The sequence below is a fragment of the Artibeus jamaicensis genome, unplaced genomic scaffold, assembly GCF_021234435.1.
Source record: "Artibeus jamaicensis isolate MK-2021 breed Jamaican fruit bat unplaced genomic scaffold, CSHL_Jam_final contig_1127, whole genome shotgun sequence".
NCBI classification, from domain to species: Eukaryota; Metazoa; Chordata; class Mammalia; order Chiroptera; family Phyllostomidae; genus Artibeus; species Artibeus jamaicensis.
In genome coordinates, this window is record NW_026521219.1 from 992,352 (window position 1) to 1,012,316 (window position 19,965).

Sequence of the window (19,965 nt, forward strand, 5' to 3'; positions counted from 1 at the left end):
TTTCCATTGTTCTGATGTTACATTTAGAGAATATTGACTTTTGATACTAGAATAATTTTTAAATATTATTCTAGTATAAAATGTTCAAATATTCAGATTACTTGAATAGTTTCAACAATATATCTATACTATGAAGTAAATTGTATTGAAAGATATCCTGAGATACTAGACTTTGTAACTTTGTGATTAATTTTTATTAGTTTCCATTCATGTTTAAAGTACTAATGGCAGGAAGGGTTTTTTGTAATGATGGAAAGGACATTACTTTGATGCCAAATAGATCCTTGATACAAATCTTGGCTTCTTAAAATATCTATAGTTGCCATTTATTATTGGAAAAATAGTGTATTATCCTAGATCTATAAATTCTTCATCTGCCAAGATGGATAATCATATATCCTTACAGGATTTGTGAAAACTAAATGAGATATACTGTGAACATTTTGGTACATAGTAAGGGTTTAAACAGAAGCTTTTATCTCCTACTCAGAAAAATCAGAAGAAAAATGGATTGATTTTCTGTCTTTACTATTGAGACATTGCTTTATGTACAATTATTTTAAATTTTTATTAGGTAAAGTAGCAGTAGAGTAGATGTTAAAATAATATCTCACTGGTTTAAAGCAATTACATACTTGGCAGTAAAAAGTGTTTCCCACTAAAGTAGTCATATGGTAACAAATACATTTTTTCTTGCTGAAAACCTTACTTAAATCAAACAAAACAAATCAGGAGAGTTGTTCAAATCACAAAACTTATTGGCCATAAATTAATTTATAGTTTATAAATATTTTATAGAAATATTCTGTAATCTTACAAAAAAAGGTATTATCTAGAATTTGTTCTAAATCATTGTTTTAGCTTGTAAAATTATTCAAGCTTGATTAGCTTTTTAAAACTTACTCATTCATTTAACAAAGATTTAGTGACTTTTATGTCGGGACTGTTCTAGGCTCTTGCAGTATGTCAATGAACCAGTGATCCTTTCTGTTGAATGGCTTATATTTCACCAGTGGGAGGCCATATATTTTAGTAAGTAGCAGAGCAAGGTCAAGGGTATTGGAATTATGTGGCCGTGCTGGTGAAGGAGAAGCAGAGTACAGTAGTAAGTAGAATAATCAGAGTAGGAACCATCAAAAACTGACCTATGAGTGAGGACTTGCAGGAAGAATCAGGGTTTGCCATTCCAAAATCAGGGAAGAGCATCCCGGACAGAAGGAAGTGCTTCAAGGCAAGATCTCCCCTGGCACATCTGAATAAGACCAGCATGGGGGCTGCTGTATCTGGAGCAGAGTGACTAGCAGGGATGGGAGCCATAGGAGATGAACTTGGGGAATTATGTATGGGAAGCCAGATTATATTCTAAAAACTCTGGTATTGTAGATTAGTAAACTGGGGAGCTATTACAAGATTTTGAACAAAAGATTTTGAACAAAGGAGTTATGGTCAGACTTTTCTTTCAAAAGAGTTAGTTTGGCTGTTGTGTTGAGAATAAACTCTAGAAGAAGGACAAATGTAGCCTGGTAACCAGTTAAAAGTCTGTGGTGGGAACCCAAGTAGAAGGTGGTATTGGCTGGGACAATCATGGAGGAGGTGAGAAATGGTCAGGTTTGGCACGTAGTTTGAAAGTAGAACCAATCTGGTGGATTAGATGGACACAAGATATGAAAGAAAAATAAAGTTTTTAGCCTGAACAACTAGAGAAACGTGTTTGCAGTTCAGCCAAATGGAGATGCCTGCTGGAAGATTCAGGGGTGGTGGAGGAAGATGAAGAATTCCACTTTGGAAATGTTGATTTTGAGAAGTCCATCAGAAATTCAAAGGAAAATATTGATGGAACTGTTGGATGTCTGGAGTTAATAGAGGATTGAGCTAGAGATAGGAATTTTGCATGTATTTGAATTTTTTATGCCATTTAATTTTGCATGATTTTAAGTACTTTTGGCAAATGACATGTGGCAGAGGGGTTGGAAGCCCTGAATCTGAGTTTTAGAAGAAAATGGCAGCTACAAAGTCTGTGAGGTCTCTTGTCTATTTTTCCTGGTTTGTGTAGTTTTAATCAGCCATTAGCAAATCAAAAGATTGTATATTTGAAAAATGTTTCATTCTTAAATTTTTTGTTTTGATAGTCCCTAAGGTCTCTTATCACAAATGTGGACTAGTACAATAACATTTGGTGAGTAAGCACAAATACACTCCCCTGTTTGGGTGTAATTGTTGTCTCCATTGATGATAGAAGAAACATAGTAAAATTCGAAAACCAAAAGATTGAGAACAAAGTGTAAACATGTCATAATCTATTTGTCAGCTTTAGTACACAGTAACTAGCTTCCAGGTATTAGTTATGAAAGATAAAATGATTTTGATAAAATTCAAAATGATTTTGATAAAGTTCAAAGTGAGATAAGGTTTCATAAAATAGTATGGGTTGGGTTTTTTTTTTTTTTTTTTGCAGATGGGGAGCCAGCAGAAGTAGGAGGGGCAGGCACTAGTGATTGCAAGCACCAAAATGGAAACTAAAAAGAGAGAAAGTAATTATGTAAATTGTAATTTTGGTGAGGCCTTGAGGATTTTTAATTTACATACTGTATTTGGAAGCACACTTAGTTCTTGTTTGGAGAGATGAAAGGCTTCGTAGCCTCATCAGCAGGCTTATGGCAATGCTAGTTTCTCCCGTGTGTAGTGCACGGAAGAGTAGAAGTGGCTGAGTGGGCAGTTGGCAGCCATTCATCGCATTGATTACAGTCATTCATAAAACCCAGCAGCACTGAGGGCGGAGACAGGAGCATTCCCTTGAGGTGGTTGCAGAAAGTCTTATTTGCATAAATCTTCAGTGATGCCTGAGTAGTGAGGGAATGCTCATGTGCAGTTTGAAGACTGTTAGGAGCCCACTTCTGATAAATCCCTAAGTAATTAAATACTTTGCAAAGAATAAGAGGTTAAAACTTTGAATTCCTAGTCTCTCGGCCTGTAGTAAGTCTGGGAAGTCAGCATTGTGGCACCATTTGTCCTCCCTCTGTCTGGCTGAAGGAATAAATCATATGTAGAGAAATAACTGCAACATGCTGAGACGTCATTGTTGTGTTTCTTAGAGTGTGAGGGGTCTGTCTTATTATAATAACTTTAATGCATGGGACATAATAGAAAGTGCTGGGGCCAAACATTTTCTAAACATTAGAACTGTCAAAACTCTTATGTTTTACCCCCCAAACTGTGATATGCCAGACACAACGATTATAATTTTAGAGATATGTTAATCTATGTAGGCTAACAAAAATCTTATAAGTATAGCATGTTTCTTTATGTGTCCATGTATATGAGTGTAGGGCTTTCTTATATCTAGAAAAAATTTTGGCTAAAAAGAAGTCAAATTAGAAAATGTAGGAATATATATTGTAAAATATATATTACCATAGTTTAGAGCCCCCTTAAATTGGTCGAACAATTAGCAACCTGGAATAAATAGATTTTCCCCCTAAAAACTCAGATTCAGTAGCTAGCTATGTCACTTTAATCCTGGGTTCAGGATATATGTTAGCCTGAAAAATATAGTTTTCCTGCTTTTTAAAATTAAATAAAGCATATTAACTGATTCAAGTAAATATATTTTAAATTAAGTATATATATATGAGTTAATTTTAAATATATTGCTATTGGGTATTTATGTTTTTACTTTCATTATCTAATAAAACTTAAAAGTTCACACATTTAAATAATGTTTTCATTTCAATGATTCTATGGTATGAGCAGACACAGTAGTATGTCAACCATTATAATTTTAAAGCAAAATTACTTGGTACTTGAGATTAGGTGAAAGTTTTCTTTTTTAAATATATTTTATTGATTATGTTATTACAGTTGTTCCATTTTTCCCCTTTATCTCCCTCCACCCTGAACCCCCTTACCCCCAACATCCTCCTTCCCCTTAGTTCATGTCCATGGGCCATACACATAAGTTCTTTTTGGCTTCTTCATTTCCATATTATTCTTAACCTCCCTGTCTGTTTTCTACCTACCACTTTTGTTTCTTATTCCCTGTCTTTCCCTCAAAAAAAAGTTTTTCTTAGAAACCTACCCTAATGCTGGTATTCCACATTTATTAGAAAAGAATCAACTTAAAATCATATTTAAGGAAAACTAAGTAGCTGATTTATTTCAAAGCTTTGCCATTAAATATCGGAAACTTTAAGGAAAAAAGAAAATGAACTAAGATAGAAAGTTGCATATAGTTTCTCACAGATAAGTTCTTTAAAAATTTTTAAACTTGGTGATATTTCCGATATTTTCACAAACCAGTCCATGTTTAAAACATGCCATATGTGCTATTTTAAGTTGGGTTAGAATTGCTAAAGATTTTCCAGTGCTATGAAATTTAACTTCCTGGACATTCCACTCTATGTAAGTCAGATTAAAACGTCAGAGTTAATAAATCCTAGGATGTTACTTCGCCCTAACAACTGCCTTGTTGAATGTTCTGCTAACTCCGCAGACTGAGTGGCTGTCTCCTACTATACAACCGCAACAAAACAGAAGGTCTTATGGTTCTGGTAGAAGTTCTGGACTCACATCTCTTGACCAGTCCATTAAGAGTTTAGCATTATCTCTTGACAAGTCACTTTTTTATCTTCACCCCAAGAGGGGCGTGTGTTGAGGCTTTGCACTGGCACCATTTTCTTTGCTCGTCACGTCACATACTGATTTCAAGTCTTACTTGACCTCGTTTGGTGGAGCAGTGTGTTTGTGTGCACATTTGTGTGCGTTGTGTCTGTGTTTCCCTGCACCATTTCCTTCAGAAGTGGAGAATTTAGCCCTCGCAGCTTTTTGATTTGGGAAAGTTTATCTGCCACTGCCTCACCACTAATCCGCTTCTGAAAAAACATGACTGGCCCTAAATGTAAGTAGTATAGTCAGCACTCCAAGAAACCTCCGTGAAAGTTTAAGAACCCAATTTATGTTTGAGTATCCTGGGTCCCGAGAAGGTGTTTCCATTTAGAAAAGTCTAACATGTGAGGGTCTCAGCTTTATAACCAAGGCACCCCTATTTAAAGCAATGTTTGTTTTAAAGCTTTTGAGGTGAAGGAATATCTGAGCTATGGGAGTGTTTGTGATTTTCACCCATTAATGCCCCGGGTGCTTTGTAAGCCCTGTTGACATGAGGGTAAGAGTGTGTCCTTCTGTTGCCCTTTGGGACTTTGTTATATCACCTGCCCTCTGCATTTACTTATCCTGTAGTGGGGGACTTAAGACACATAGACCGTTTACTACTTTTTCACATTGTGAATGCATCTTCTCTATTTATTTTACACACACATGACACACATGCTTTATATGCAGATATTGTCTTCTAACTCTTCCCCTTTTTTTAGCTTGAAGGGGATTTTGAACTTGAGGCTGTCTGGAGGCCTCTAAGGTCTCTTCTTGCATTAAGAGGAAGACCCGTGTTGTGATGGTGGCATGAAACAGGAGTCCATATCTTTTCATGAATAGCCAAAGCTACAGAAAATTCTGCTCCTCTTTTAACATATCATCACAACAGCTGTTCCTATTCTTAAAGTTTTCAGATGTCTTCATATGGCGAGGCCAAAGCTTTCAGTAGCATTTCTTCTGTGGGGAGAGCTGCTGACAATCATTTATTGGTGTTAAAAGGAAAGTCAAATAGAGAGGCCAGCACAGATTGTATTTGGGTATAACTGAGCTCTTGGAACCCCGAGTCAACGATTTCTAGCCCTAAGGGCTTTTCTAGGGCCTCCAGGTTAATGTTTAAGGGGCTTGCAAAGATTTCCCCCCAGACTGTGTTTTTAGTGCCGTGTTTAATTTCCAGGTTTGTTCTACCCTTTTTATAATTAATAGTGCGTTGTGCTGTCTATCATGCGCCCCAGGTGTGTTGTCAGGGACATGGCGAAGCCTGCTGCCTGCAAAACACCAAGAAATGCTGAAACCCAGCCCCACCAACCTTCACCGTGAGTATGGCATTGGTTTTATTGACTGAAAATGTCGTCTTACACAAATCACTGGTTGCAAAATTTATTAATTCACATTGCATGTGGGCATAGCTACTCTCATGTATGTATGTGTAATAAAAAGGCTACTGTTGAATTGGATAAAATGATCTGGAAGCATGAGCTCTATGTTGAGTATACTTGTTAAATGATATTTCTAATACTGTATTAGGAGCATAAAACTAATTAGAGGAAAGGGACACATTTTGGGGGCTCTAGGGTGACAAATTCTATACCTATTGGATTTGGAATGCATGTGGGCTGGAGACTAAGACTCTGGGGAAGTAGGGGGTCAAGGTACACAGGGAGGGGTGGGGCGCGTGAATAAGGGAAAGGCATAGGAAGTCTATCACCCACCTTCACACTAGTTATTTAAAGGTGGTGGGCACTCTGAAAGAGGGGGTTGCCCACCTGCTTTTATTTGTATTATCGTAACCTCATGTGTAGGTTCTAGTGAAGAGTTAAATGACCAGCCAGAGGGGAAAGCAGGAAGTAGAGAAGAAACCAAATAAGTTGACTCTGGGTTGCAAATGTGGATTTTGATTAGATAAAATGTAAAGAGCTTTGAAATTCTGCAGAGTAACACGATATAGTCAATCTTCTGAGAAGAATTATGCTTCTGGTAAGAAGAATTAAACAGTCCCTTAAAATGTCTCAGCAGAGGCAACACTCTTAGCATAACCACTGTCGCCAAGTAGTTACACCGGAGAAATACCTCCTTCCAAGATTTTTAGCAAAAAGTCTTTGAAGAAATGTGTCCTAAGAGTGATTTTTAAATAGATTTCTTTAGCTGTCTGAAAATTCTTTGAAGCAAAACCAAAATAAAATGATAAAATTCTAAAAAGGCTCCAAGAGGAAAAGTAAATTTTTTAATACTTTTGCTGTGACAAGTAATTTTTATTAACATTGGCAAAGACTCAAGTTAAATGATGTATTTAAATGCTTACATTTTGTATCCTACATACAGTCATAAATAATTTGAAATTATTTATGCTTTAGGATATAACATTTTATTAAATAAATTTCAGGATGCTTATAGATTTATTATAAGTGTCCTGAAATAAGGGTATAGATTTTATAGATGGTTATAAATTTTATCTCAGTGAGTATACTTGAAAATCATTCTACGTTTAATCAGTATTTTTTAAGGAATAAAAATAATTTTGATTTAACCATAGTAAAGGTGATTTATAAGTACATTGAAAATAAGTACATAGTAGAGGTGATTTATAAGTACATTGAAAATAAGTACAAAGCTTGAGGTACTGTTAATGATGTTGCCATTTTTTAATACTGTAAAGCAATTTTCCTGATGATGGAAAAACTTATGATTTGCACATTCGATCCTATGTTCTAGGTCATAAAAATATTTTACGTATAATTCAAGCAATTTTTTGGAAATATTTTGAGGAGTTCACATTTATTTTAAAATATGATCCGCATGTTGAGGTTCCATTTAAATTGTCATTCCTTTCAACAAGACTTTAGATTTTCCCCTTATTTATGTATTTATTTTTTACTTTCCATAGACTTAGAGTTGTGGAAACATGGTGCAATCCCTTTGCTTATTATATACTTTTCTAACTAAATAGTCAACCTCTCTGGGTGACTTGAAGAATTGAAAATTTACACTCATTCCTTATTTTCTATTGATTCTCTTCAGCTAGTGGTGCATGCCACCTATGTCCCTACCATCTAGGTTGCTTTGAAAAGGCAACAACAAACTGAAGGTAGGGGGTGATTAAGCTTGGGCTCTAGCTTGTAGCTCAGTGTTTTTCAATGGTTAAATCCTAACTTACTCGTGAGTCTGAAAATCAATAGAGGCTAGTTTTTTGTTTGTTTTTAATGTCGAATGGAATATATTAGAAAATATAAGAATGCAACTCTAACTGGTATTAGTAGGATCAATTTAGATTTCTATATACAATAACTGGGTTAAACTATAAATAAACACTAACTTAATTCTAAGGTTGTGGAAATGGGTTTTAATTAGGAGAGTGGTTTAGTCAGATTTTTATTCTATGTATATGTGTGCATATATATATACTATGTAGTACTCTACTTTGGCAGAGGTGGGGAAAATGGTGTAGGAATATGATGTGGACAAAACTAGAGACAAGCAAATCAGTTAATAGACTATTGTAATAGTCCATAGAAATATGGTAAGGACTTGACCTATAGCAGAAGCAGAAGGTGTGAGAAGGAAGCATCTCAAGACCTGAGTAAGAAGTCCAGTGGGATTGTCACTGTAATATGGTTTGTAAGGAAAATATTTGGGGGGCTATCGTATCATTGATTTGGGTGATTAAGAACCGTTGTCTTAGAGAGAGAATTAAAGAATCAAACCAGGCACAGGGGCAAGTGGGTAGGGGGTAGTACAGATTTTCATGTGATGATAATTTTCTGGTACATGTGCTTTATTGAAGGGTGTTAAGTCCAAGAAGTAGTCAGATAATATGAACCTGAAGCTTTAAGTTAAATGGGAAAGTAGATGCCATCACCAAAGGTTATCTATCTAATTAGGGAAAAAATACTGGAGAGAATTCTAGATAAAAACAGTGCCTAAGGAATGGGTAAAGGAAGAGGATCCCTAACTCAAATTAGAACTAATAGTTAAAGAAGTGGGAGAACCAGAAGCCAAGGTAGCAGATGGATATAAGGAAAATGTCCAACGGTATCAAATACAGCAGAAAATCAGTAAATAACTTCAGAAATTAAAAGCATCCTTTGGATTTGGCCATGTAGAAGTCAAGGGAGACATTTGCCATAGCAGTTTTATACATAAGTGCGTGACTCTATTTCTGTGAGTGTGATGAGGAAATGAGAAGTCAGGGAAAGGAGACTGATTGCACATGCCTTTTTTACAACCACTGGCCAAGCAGGGGAGGGAGCTACAGTGGCACACAGAGAAATAGGAAGTAGGGTGACTGCACTTATGTTACTTGGTCACTCAAGTATGTCTAGATCGGTGGATACACATGTCAATATAATTATGTCTTTGATAACTGTGTACATAAAACATCCAAAGATTATTTAGTTATTAAAATGTCACTCAGTCATGTTTTAAGCATGCCATGTAAGTTGTCATCGCTTAAAATATTAAATATATAAAAATATTAGTGGAGTTCAACAAATTGAGTCTTATGCCTCTTATTCCTCAGGTATATGATACATTATATAAATAAAGTAGAATTCCTGTCTTAAGACTTCCCTCTCAAGTTGGGGACAGCATTTATATAATCAAGTAAATTATAGTACTATATAGTGCAACACTAGAAGTATGTTTAAAAAGAGAGAGAAAATGGTTTGCTCTGTTTGGGGTTGGTGTGGTCGGGAAAGTATTTACAACCCTCTGATAGTTACTATGAAATTTGAAGGAGGAGTATTTCAGGGGTAGGCAGGTTTGGGACACAGAGTTTCAGAAGGAGCCCAACATAGCAGCTTGTGCTGCTGTAATATAAAGCATGAATATAAAGTCAGAGGCTGGAGCCTATGACTGTTCATGTGTGTGTAGCTGTGTGTAAGGGTGGGATTTCATGTGTGTTTGGGGTGTAAGTATGGGTATAAAACATGAAAGAGAGGGAAAAAAGTGACAGGAAGGAGAAGTACTGCATCAGCATCTCTGAGGGACAGGACACTTGTGGAATTGGAGAAAATTAGCAATACATCACTTTACTCTTAATATGGTATTTTGAAATTGGACATAATATTATGGGATTTTTATATTTTTCAAAATAACCAGGAATTTAAATGTCTTAATTTGGTTTTACTTTTAAATACCACATTTTAAACTTTGCTCTAACATTATAGGATTTTGTGTGTTTCAAAGTGTATTTTTCACTTGTGTATTCATCAGTATCAATCATGGATTTTAGTGGGAATGAGTAGGAGAAATAGGTAGGGCAGATTGGAGAATGTTTTGCAGGTAGTATAATTATAATGATTCATTAGATGTGATAATGAAGAAGAGAAGAAATAGCACACTTTAGCTCAGGAGATTAAATGAATGTGATAAAATTAAAAGAGAATTAATTTAGGTACTAAAACAAGTTTAGGTTTCACATTAGACTTGTATATTAGTGGCCAATTAAAATATCCAGAAGACAGTTGGCAGTTCATATCTGAAACTCAGGAGAGACTTAGATGAGATAAACTAATTTGCGAGCAATTACTTTATAGTAAAAACCATAAAGATAACTGAAATAGCATAGGAAGGTGTAGAGTTAGAAGGAAAGAATGTAAAATACAGCATAGAGGATCTCTCCAGTAGTTAAACAAAGAGGAGTGGAATTAAATACCATAAATTATGCAAGATCATTCAAGAATAAACTCGTCCCAGTTTTCCTGGAATTTTCTATGTTTTAGTACTGAAAGTCTTGTGTCTTGGGAACCCCCACTTAGTCCTGGGAAAACTGGAATGGTTGATCACACCAGTGCTGGTAAAGTTGACATTTGAAAGTAAAAATCTAGAAAAAGAGTTGATAACCAAGCAAAAAATATGCTTAGCAAATAATGTTTATATGACAGTGGAAGGTGACATTATTAGAAATAAATTGAATCCAGAGAGGTAGGTAGATCATAGTTTAGTTCAGTCTTTTTTGTTTTGCTTTGTTCTTGTTGGTGATTGCCTGCTTTTTAAAATTAAGATATAATTCACGTATCATACATACAACTTACCTTTTTAAAGGGTACAGTCGAGTGGGTTTCACAAGCTTTTGCAACCATCACCACCATGGAACTTCAGAACATTTTGACCCTCAGAAAGAAACCTAATGTCCATTTGCAGTCATCCCGTTTGCACCGCCCCCCAAAAAAAAACCCAGCTCTTAGCAACTACTGGTGTACTTTCTGTCTCTATGAATTTATCTATTCTGAACATTTAATATAAACGGAATTCTACAATATGTGGTTATTGATGTCTGGCTTTTATTATTTACATTTTCTCAAGATTCATTCATGTTGTAGCATATATCAGTGTTTCACTCCTTTTATTGCCCAACAATATTCCATTGTATGAGCATACTTCTTTTTTGTTTATCTATTCATCAGTTAATAGACATTTGGTTTGTTTTCAATTTTTATGTTACTATATGTAAAGCTGCTCTTAATGTTTATGTACAAGTGTTTGAGTGAACGTATGTTCTTGTTCCCTGGAGTACAAACCGAGGAATGCAATTACTGGGCCATGTGGTAAATGTGTCTTTGCATTGTTTAGGAACTCTCAAGATGCTGCTCCGTTGTACACTTCTTCCAGCCATGTAAGAGAATTCCAGTTTCTCTGCATTCTTGACAACACTTGTTACTGTTGGTCTTTTTTGTTATAGCCTTCATTGTGGGTGTGAAGTAGATGAATGGTTTTCTTACTGTAGCTTGATTTGTATTTCCCTAGTGAATAGTGATGTTGCACATCTTTCCATGTGCTCATTGGCTATTTGTATTGCATAATGAAGGGAGGAGACTCCCAGTCATGTGTGTAAATCTCTAATATTCTTAAATAGGTCTTCTCTTCACTGAATATATAATATTAGGTACATATTGTCTTATAATGTCTTAAGCAACTTATGTACACAAATGTATCTTCAGTGGCATATGTAAGTGAGAATTTTAGAAATCTCAATTATATTACTTTAGGTAACTTTGTATGAAACTTTAAATATTAAAGAAAAAGTTATGAAAAATACAATTAAGTAAAAACTCACACATAATTAGAGTTTGCCATTTTAAATAATTTTTGTGATTTTCACTCTCATGTTCTGTTGAGATAGATTTAATCATTTTGTAGGTGTTTGTATACACTAGAGGAAGTAAGTAGTCAAAAATTGATACTATACAAAAATATTGCTCCTTTTTTAAAGATATCTCATTTACTAAGTAAAATGCAGTCAAGAAGAAAATGAACATGGTTTTATACGCAAAGGCTCTTTAGCTATATATTTTATTATGGATGAAGATATTATTCAGAGACCCACAACCTCTTCTATACTATTTTTAGGCACATTTTTATTTCAAAATTGTAATGAGGTTTTTTGTTAAGTTGAAAATTGTTTTTATCCAACAGTAAGAGGTGTTGTTCAATGTCACAACTTGTAGTTTTATTACTACCTGTGGTAGGGATCATAGTGAGCAGGTATATTAGAAAAATAAAATTCCAAGTAAAAAAATACATGTTTTTGTCTTTTAGAATTAAGTAAGTACAGCCAGTAACTTAAAACAAGGTAACACTAGGAATGCTGACATTTTCAATTTATGGTTATAATTAGGAAGTGACAGAATTAAAAAAAAATGTGACTTTTACAAGTCTTCATTTTCTTTATGTGCTTTGATATTTTAGGCAAATTATTCTATGCCAGTTCACAAATCTTACAATGCCCCTATTGCCGCTGTAACTATTTTAAGATAATATTGTGTTTTTTTCTCTCTGACTCCCAGAAGAGAAGGTGCCTTCTTTAACTTCCGAGTGTGGTTAGTTCTGCAAGAGTAGGGTTATAGTCATTTTATATGTAACCGCAATGTCTTGTCGACCTTGATTACTATTTCCTTTCACCAAATATACCTTGCTGGCTAAACTAGGTCCTCCGTTAATGATATCTGAGCAGTTCTCTCTTGGTGACTCTGACATTGGAGAACCTTACCCCTTGTATACTCTCTTGTGTCTTTGTTCTTGTGAATGGTAGATGTATTGACCAAATGCATTTTTTCCTCCTCCTGTGTAGAGCTCTGACTTGAATCCTGTTGTTTTATTATTTTGTTGATTCTATCAGGAAGCCTAAAGGTCGCTTTCATCTTAAACCTGGGACCAGCCCCAAGCTCAGTGGATTTCTATTCTTTCAGCTTCTTGGGGCCAATCTTAAGCCAAACAATATTTAGCCACAGGAACAAAGTATTATTTTAAAAAATATATTCTGAAAGCACCAAGGTTTTACAAGCCCAGAAGACTTTCGATAGACATTTCATGGTAGCTTTACATTGAGCCCTGCGATGGGGCAAAAACTGAGCTTTGATGCTGGTTGTACTTGGCCTATGTGTGGCCACAAGATATGAATGAACCTTGGTGGTGACACGTCCTATAAGTCACTGAGGGGGAAGTGGGCATGCCCAGGCCTGGAGTCCAGGTATCTGGATTCAGAGTACAGGGCAGATTCAAAATATGCAGATAATCTATGCTGTTGCCAAGAAGAATTTTGCAAGAGACTAATGACTAATGAGTCAACTTTAAGAGTTGGCTTACACCATGTATTTTTAGTCCTTGCTGTGGTACTCATTTGCTGGGTGACATTGGCCCAAGTGTTTTACTTTCTTAAACCTTAGTTTTTCTTATCAGAAAAATAGGAACAATATTATTTCTGGTTATCTCATTGGAAACTTGCGAGAGTGAAAGGAGAGAGCATATATGAGAGTTGTGATAGGTACTGTAAAATAGTCACACATGCTATTAAAGTGCAGTGAATAACCTCTACCTTATTCAGCATGTCACCTAGTTAACAAACATTTACTAGCACTTACAGTGTGCTCATATTGTCCCAATTAAAAAAAAGAATACAATTCAGTCAAAACATATAGCTGCATCTTTTTTTTTATCTGTTACTCTTTCTCATTGAAAGAAGTGGTATGAAAAAGCATTGGGGCACTTTTAAAAATGGTACATGCTGCCTTACACTACCCCATCATACAATCAAACGCTCCAAACTGCGCTTGAGTAGGGAAGCCAAGAAATGTCTATTTTGAACATTTTCCCATGTTATCCTGATATTCTGTCCTATTTTAGAACTGCTGGTATGTACTATTGAGATGCTTAGTAAAGATAAAGATTAGTGGGGATGAGTGACAATTTTATAAATCAAAATTAATATCAGTATTACCGAAATGGAATTCTCTTCCAAAACTTATGTAGCATGGATACAAAGGGAGATAAATATTGGCAATGCTTTTATTAGGAAGTCACCGTGCCTCGGGGCCCGGCCCGGCTACTCTGTGAATCACTGCTCGCTCCTCTGCTCCTTCTACAGTCTTTTGTCGAGGGGCAGAACGGCCTGCCTGTGCCAAGAAGATAGATGGTCGTTGTGCAAAAATAGGAAGCTTATAGCCGAAGGAGAATCTGTAGCCACTGGCTACTTCTGTATTGGTATTAGAAGGAAGGTATTAAATTAAAAGAAAAGATCATGTACGAGACCTTGAACAAACTATGCAGCGAATTAATGTTTATTTAGTAAAAAATGATTTTGGTAGATAAGCGAATGCACTCATCTGTAATGCATGTAGCAAATATTAGACATTGAGAATGTGTCTAGGATATCTTTAGTGATTTTAGATAGCATCACTAGTAACATATAATTGAGGCCACAGGTCAGAGAATTTCAGAAATGGCAAACTAAAGCAGACCTTTCAAGTCCTGTTTAACTCTGAGCAACATTAGATAAGATTTCCATTGTTTCAAATGGCCCATATATATAGCCTATATTTTGACATTCATTCATTCATTTTTTACTCGTTTATTCAACAAATGTTAGAGACTTAGAAAACATCTAAGAGGATGTGGCTTATGAAGCTGACAGAGAGGCAAACAGGGAAAGTACAACAGTTACGATGCTAAGGCTGTGAAAGGCCTTAGAGATTACCCTGAAGGCACAGAGAGACCTTACTTAGAAGTGTATGTCGGGAAAACTTGCTAGAGCCAGTAATACTGGGCATTTTATCACATTTCTGTTAATACTGATATGTTACCTGATATTTTTTCCGTAATTCTTTAAAAAATGTTTACTGAGCATAAGCTATGTTCCAAATACTGTACTAAATTAGAGGATAAGGGAAGGAAGACTTCTCCCCACCCCCAGTAGTATTAGGTATAGGTTCTGCCCTCAAGTAGTTTATAAGATAATTTTGGAAGATGAGAGGTGGGTATATGGGTGTATGGACGGATGGATGAGTGTGTGAGTGTGTGAGTGGATAAGTGAGTAGATTGGATGAGTTGCTGGTTATGCAGGTATAAAAGATACCTTAGAACACAAGTGAATGTCAAAAGTGAAATGAATTACTTAAAAATGTTCATGAAATTTCCTCAAAGGTGGGTAGTAGACATATAAATACTTGTTGCTGAGGTGATCTGGAGTCAGGAAAAGCTACAGAGGGAAAAGAAAAACTTTAGCTTTCCTTCAAGCATGAGTCGTAATTAGAAAGGACAGATTTGGGCATTTGTGACTAAGAAAATGATTTGGGTAAAAATGTTCAGCATGAGAATGAAGCAATCAGGCAAAGGGGGCATTGAATGTATAATCTAGTTTGAGAAGCATATTTGGCAAAAGAGTTGGGACCACTTTATAGATATCCTTGAAGTCCAGGCTCTGAAAACTGGTTTTATTCTGAAGGAAGACATGAAAAGTATATGAATATGGAGTTACCCCAGCTTAAAGGAATATTTTAAGATGATCAGTTTTTCAGAAGTTTGCATGATGGATGATAATAAGGCCTTCCTACAGAGAAAGAGACCAATTATTAGGTGACTAAAATAGACCCGACATAGTTAATAATAGTAAGAATACTAATTGTGGTTATAGAAGAAATGGATGAGAGACTCATCTGGAAGGAGAAAGCAGCAGGCTTTTGTGACTGTAGCAAAGTGACTGTAGCTAAAGAAAGAACGGAACAAGGAAGAGGAGACTCAAAAAGAAAAAATGCCCAAGAATTTGAACCTAGGAGTTGCCGTAGGCAAGTTAATAAAAAAATAAGGAAGTGGAAAAGGCCCGTAGATCTAAGGAATTATATTCTCTAAAGTATGCACTTCTCTGATGCCTTAGGGAGGTCCACAGGAGAGACTCTGGTACAACGTAGAGAACTATTTCATGTGGGATCATCAAAAAGGAAAAGAACACATGTTTACATTTTCTAACCTCTCACCAACTTTCATGATACATAAAGTTGGGGCAAGAGAGTACCTAGTTTTAGCTGTTTGTGGTTTTCTTATCAACTGTGGTATGTACATAACTATAGTTACATCCTGTTTTGTTTTAGGTACTGCCTTTTCATTTAACCCTCACAAAATTTTTTTTAAATACCACTGTTATTTTTATTTTACAAGTAAGGAAACTGAGGCACAGAGATGAAAATTACCTGCTATGCACATATATCCACCAGAGTGAAGCCAGGACTTGAAGCCAGGCCGCCAGACCTATGAGCCTACGGGCCAGATTCCCTTAGAGGCAATCACTCCTGGTAACTCATCTATCTCAAGTGATCCACATGAGGATCCATTGACATTTAGCTTCTTGCTCAATCCTGGGCTATGGCCTTGAAGGGTAAGAAGACAATAATCCCTTAGGATTCTTATTTAAACAATTCACTCTACTTGTGAGTATAGTTAGCAAAATATGTTATCAGTGAGTAAGTCATGCTGTTTGTGGTATTCATGTTGGATATAAAATTTTATAGACCTAGAAGAATGTACAAAATTGCTATCAGTGACTTCTTACATCTATTTTCTTTTTTTAAATTGTTGTTCAGTTAGAGTTGTCCCCATTTTTTGCCCATTACTTTCCCCTGCCCTACCCACCCCCACCTCCCACATTCAATCCTCCCCTCAAATTCCACAAATAAGCAGGCCTTTATTGGTATTGCTTGCAGAAAAAGGGCTTGATATTTAACTTAAGGATGAACTCCTGCAACACTTTAACTCAAAGAATATGAGTCATTTGTCAATAAATTGTGTGCTGCCCTTGGGACATACTTTCTTTGGTTGGTTTAGATGATTTTCAAAAACAGAAAAAAAACTCATTAATTTAAACAACATTTTTATATCTTGTTTCCCCACCTGCAGTGTTTACTTCTTGAAGGTAGAGACTGTATTTTATGACAGGAATTCATCTACCGTTCTATGTAATACTATGTTATACCACTAGAACTTGATAGAAATTGCTTTCTTTTAGTTTGAATTATACTTTCATTTGATTTGCATAACAGGTACAATTGACAGATGGTTCCAAGATGGGTTCTGTTATCTCCTTTGTTGTGAAGGCTAAAATGAGCTGATAAACATTAAGAAGTAGAGAATATGGAGAATCAGGGAAGGGAATGAAAGCCTTCTCTGTTTGTCCCTTTGATTTGTGTAACTTCGCCTTTCCTTACAATGTCAGAGAGCTATTTCTACCATCTGGTATACTTTGAAGCTTTAAAAGTGTTAAAACAGTTGGGCTGGTCCTTTCCAGTGTCACTTAATGTGAACACAAGACATAGTTTTGTGCCATAATTATGAAAAAAGTTCAGGCTTGGAAAAATGTGACTTTGGGATACATATAGATATATAGATATATATAGATATGTAGATATATATAGATATAGCAATCAATCTAGATCTAGATCAGTGTTTTGTGTGTGAATGAAAATAAAATTTAGGTGTTTTGCAGTTATGATGAGTGGCCATCTAATTTCTCACTTTTAACAAAAGAGGAATCTCATTTACCACTGTACTGTCCACAGCAGTCAACACGGTGTTTTCTATATGCATAAGGGCACTCAAGTAGTATGTTGTTTGGTCCCAAATAAGACAGAAGCGAGCTCCGTGACTTCTTCCACAACACACCCCACCAAACACATGCACAGTCACACACACGCTTTCTTCTTCACCTTCTCTTTTCTCTCTGTGCCACGTCTGTTCTCCCAGTTATCCAGTGGGAACCCCCAGACATTTTCGACACCCCCTTCCTTGTGCTCCCTCCATGTAACATCGCTGTGTCCTGTTAGCTCTAAATCTGAACCCTCTCTCACATCTGTTCTTTCTTTCCATTTTCATTGCCATGCTCTTATGTCAGACCCTTTTCCTTTTCCTTGGGGTTGGAAACTTAATTGAACCTTTTGTCTTCTATGCATTCACCAGTGTAAACTGTCCCATTCAGCTTTGGTTGGAGCAGCTGCCTTCTCATGGGCCTGAAGGCTTAATAGCCCAGGAATAAAATACTGTTCAGTGCCCGGCTGCCTAGTTTCCCACAATGCCTTCTCACAGCCATGTGTTTTACAAAATTGCATGACTCCTTCCTCATTGAAGACGCTCTCCATTCCTTTTTCCATCTTGAGGCTCCATTCCTCCACATGCCCACCATTGCCCTTCTTTACACAAATACTTAAAATCCACCAATGCAGACTTAAAGTTTATCAACACACAGTAGGGTGCTTAGAGATGGCCCACACCAGTTCCTGAAAGCCCACTGTTAAATTTTAAAATATTTTATAAGCTATTTAAAATGAAAATATATAAACTTACTATAGGTACATTTTATTTTTAAAAATGTAGTAAATACTCAAAATTGACCATTTCTTTTTTTTTTAAGATTTTATTTATTTATCTTTAGAGGAGAAGAAGAGAAGGAGAGAAACATCAATGTATGGTTGCCTTTCATGCGTCCCCTGCTGGGAACTGGCCTGCAGGGAACTGGCCTGCAACCCAGGCATGTGCCCTGACTGGGAATTGAACCGCGATCCTCTGGTTCACAGACCTGCACTCAGTCCACTGAGCTACACCAGCCAGGGCCAAAACTGACCATTTCTTAATTATTTTGTTACATGCGACTATGCTTTTGAGTTATTCGTAACCAGTGAATACAAAGTAGAAATACTATACAATGGAAATATTGTGGTAGCACTTATTTTACCATTTCTACATTAAAGTAACATCCCATTTGTTACTGGAAATCTTCCTTAGTGGGAGTATTTACACTAAATACTCTATGGCAAACTCTATAAATTGACATTTTTATTTGTTTTGTAGAAACTGTAGTTCAGTGCTGCAAACACATTCTATTGCTTCTCTCATTTTGTCCATGGTAAGTGCTCTCTTCTCTGCCTGGAATGTCCCTTACGTTGTCTGACACACATGTATGGCACACACACACAGCACACACCATATACACTCAATACACTCCTCTGAATCACTTTAACTTAGTCACTCCTTCCCAAAGGTTTCTTAGGCCTCCCAGAAAGATCACTCTTTCTGCTTTGTAGTAGTTCTGTAGTGCAGATGTCTTTATTTTAGCATATATTATCATTTGCTAAATTTAGTGTTGCTAGATTTAATAAATAAAAATTTGAATTTCAGATAAATCACATTTTTAATGTGTGTCCCACGTGACAATACTCGGGGCACACTTTTATGACAAAGGCACTTGTTACTGATCTGTTCAAATCTAACTAGGTGTCCTATATCAGTTAACCCCAATCACTACAGTTTTTTATTTAATGTTTAATATTCCTAGTAGAGAGGTACAAGATTTCTAGTCTAACACAGAGATTATATCATAGTAAGAAAGTTTTGTTTTTTTTATGATCAAATAATATCTGAACCACTGTCCTATCTCATTCCTTATCTAACATATATTCCTACATATTTGTGTTGAATGAGATCAGGGAACATTTTTGTGGAATTTGAAATAACATAATAAGACTTGTGTTTTATAACCATAAGTTTAGATGCTGGTTTAGGAAGTGGAGATGTTGGAATTAAAGGAGCCAGATAGGAAGCAAAGGCCCCAGGCCAGATAAATGATGACTTGATGACTGTGTGAGCCAAGGAACTGACAGTGCCTTGCAATGGGGAAGAGAACAGGGCTAGAAACACAAATGGAGGGAGAACAGCTAGACATGATTGTTGGATATAGATGTTAAATGAGAAGAAAGTAGAAATGACTCTGAAGTTTTTGTTTGATGGTGGCTCTTTTCACTGAGAGAGAAATATAGGATGTATAACAGACTGGGAGAGGATTGAGAAATTCAGTTTGTGACATGCTAATTTTGAAATGCTGTGACCAGGCATGGTATGAAAATAATTTTAGCCACCAGTACAGAATGGGCACTCTCAGTTAAAATGGGGTACCAACCAACTGAAGTGGACGAGGGCCATGAACAGTTATACAGTGAGTGCTCCTGCTGAGTGAGGCTGTTTTCAACTCAGTAAAGGTGTCCAATAAGGAATCATAAGTATGGGTCT

At 36.1% G+C, this 19,965-nt stretch overlaps 1 protein-coding gene across 1 annotated transcript in view; it reads left to right on the forward strand.

Moving 5' to 3' along the window:
- RIMS1 (regulating synaptic membrane exocytosis 1) overlaps nucleotides 1-19,965 on the forward strand; it is a 425,147-nt gene that overhangs the window by 71,724 nt on the left and 333,458 nt on the right. Inside the window, exon 2 of the mRNA XM_053664034.1 lies at nucleotides 5,880-5,960. Coding sequence (XP_053520009.1) covers nucleotides 5,880-5,960 — 81 coding nt within the window. The remainder of the gene's footprint in view (nucleotides 1-5,879; nucleotides 5,961-19,965) is intronic.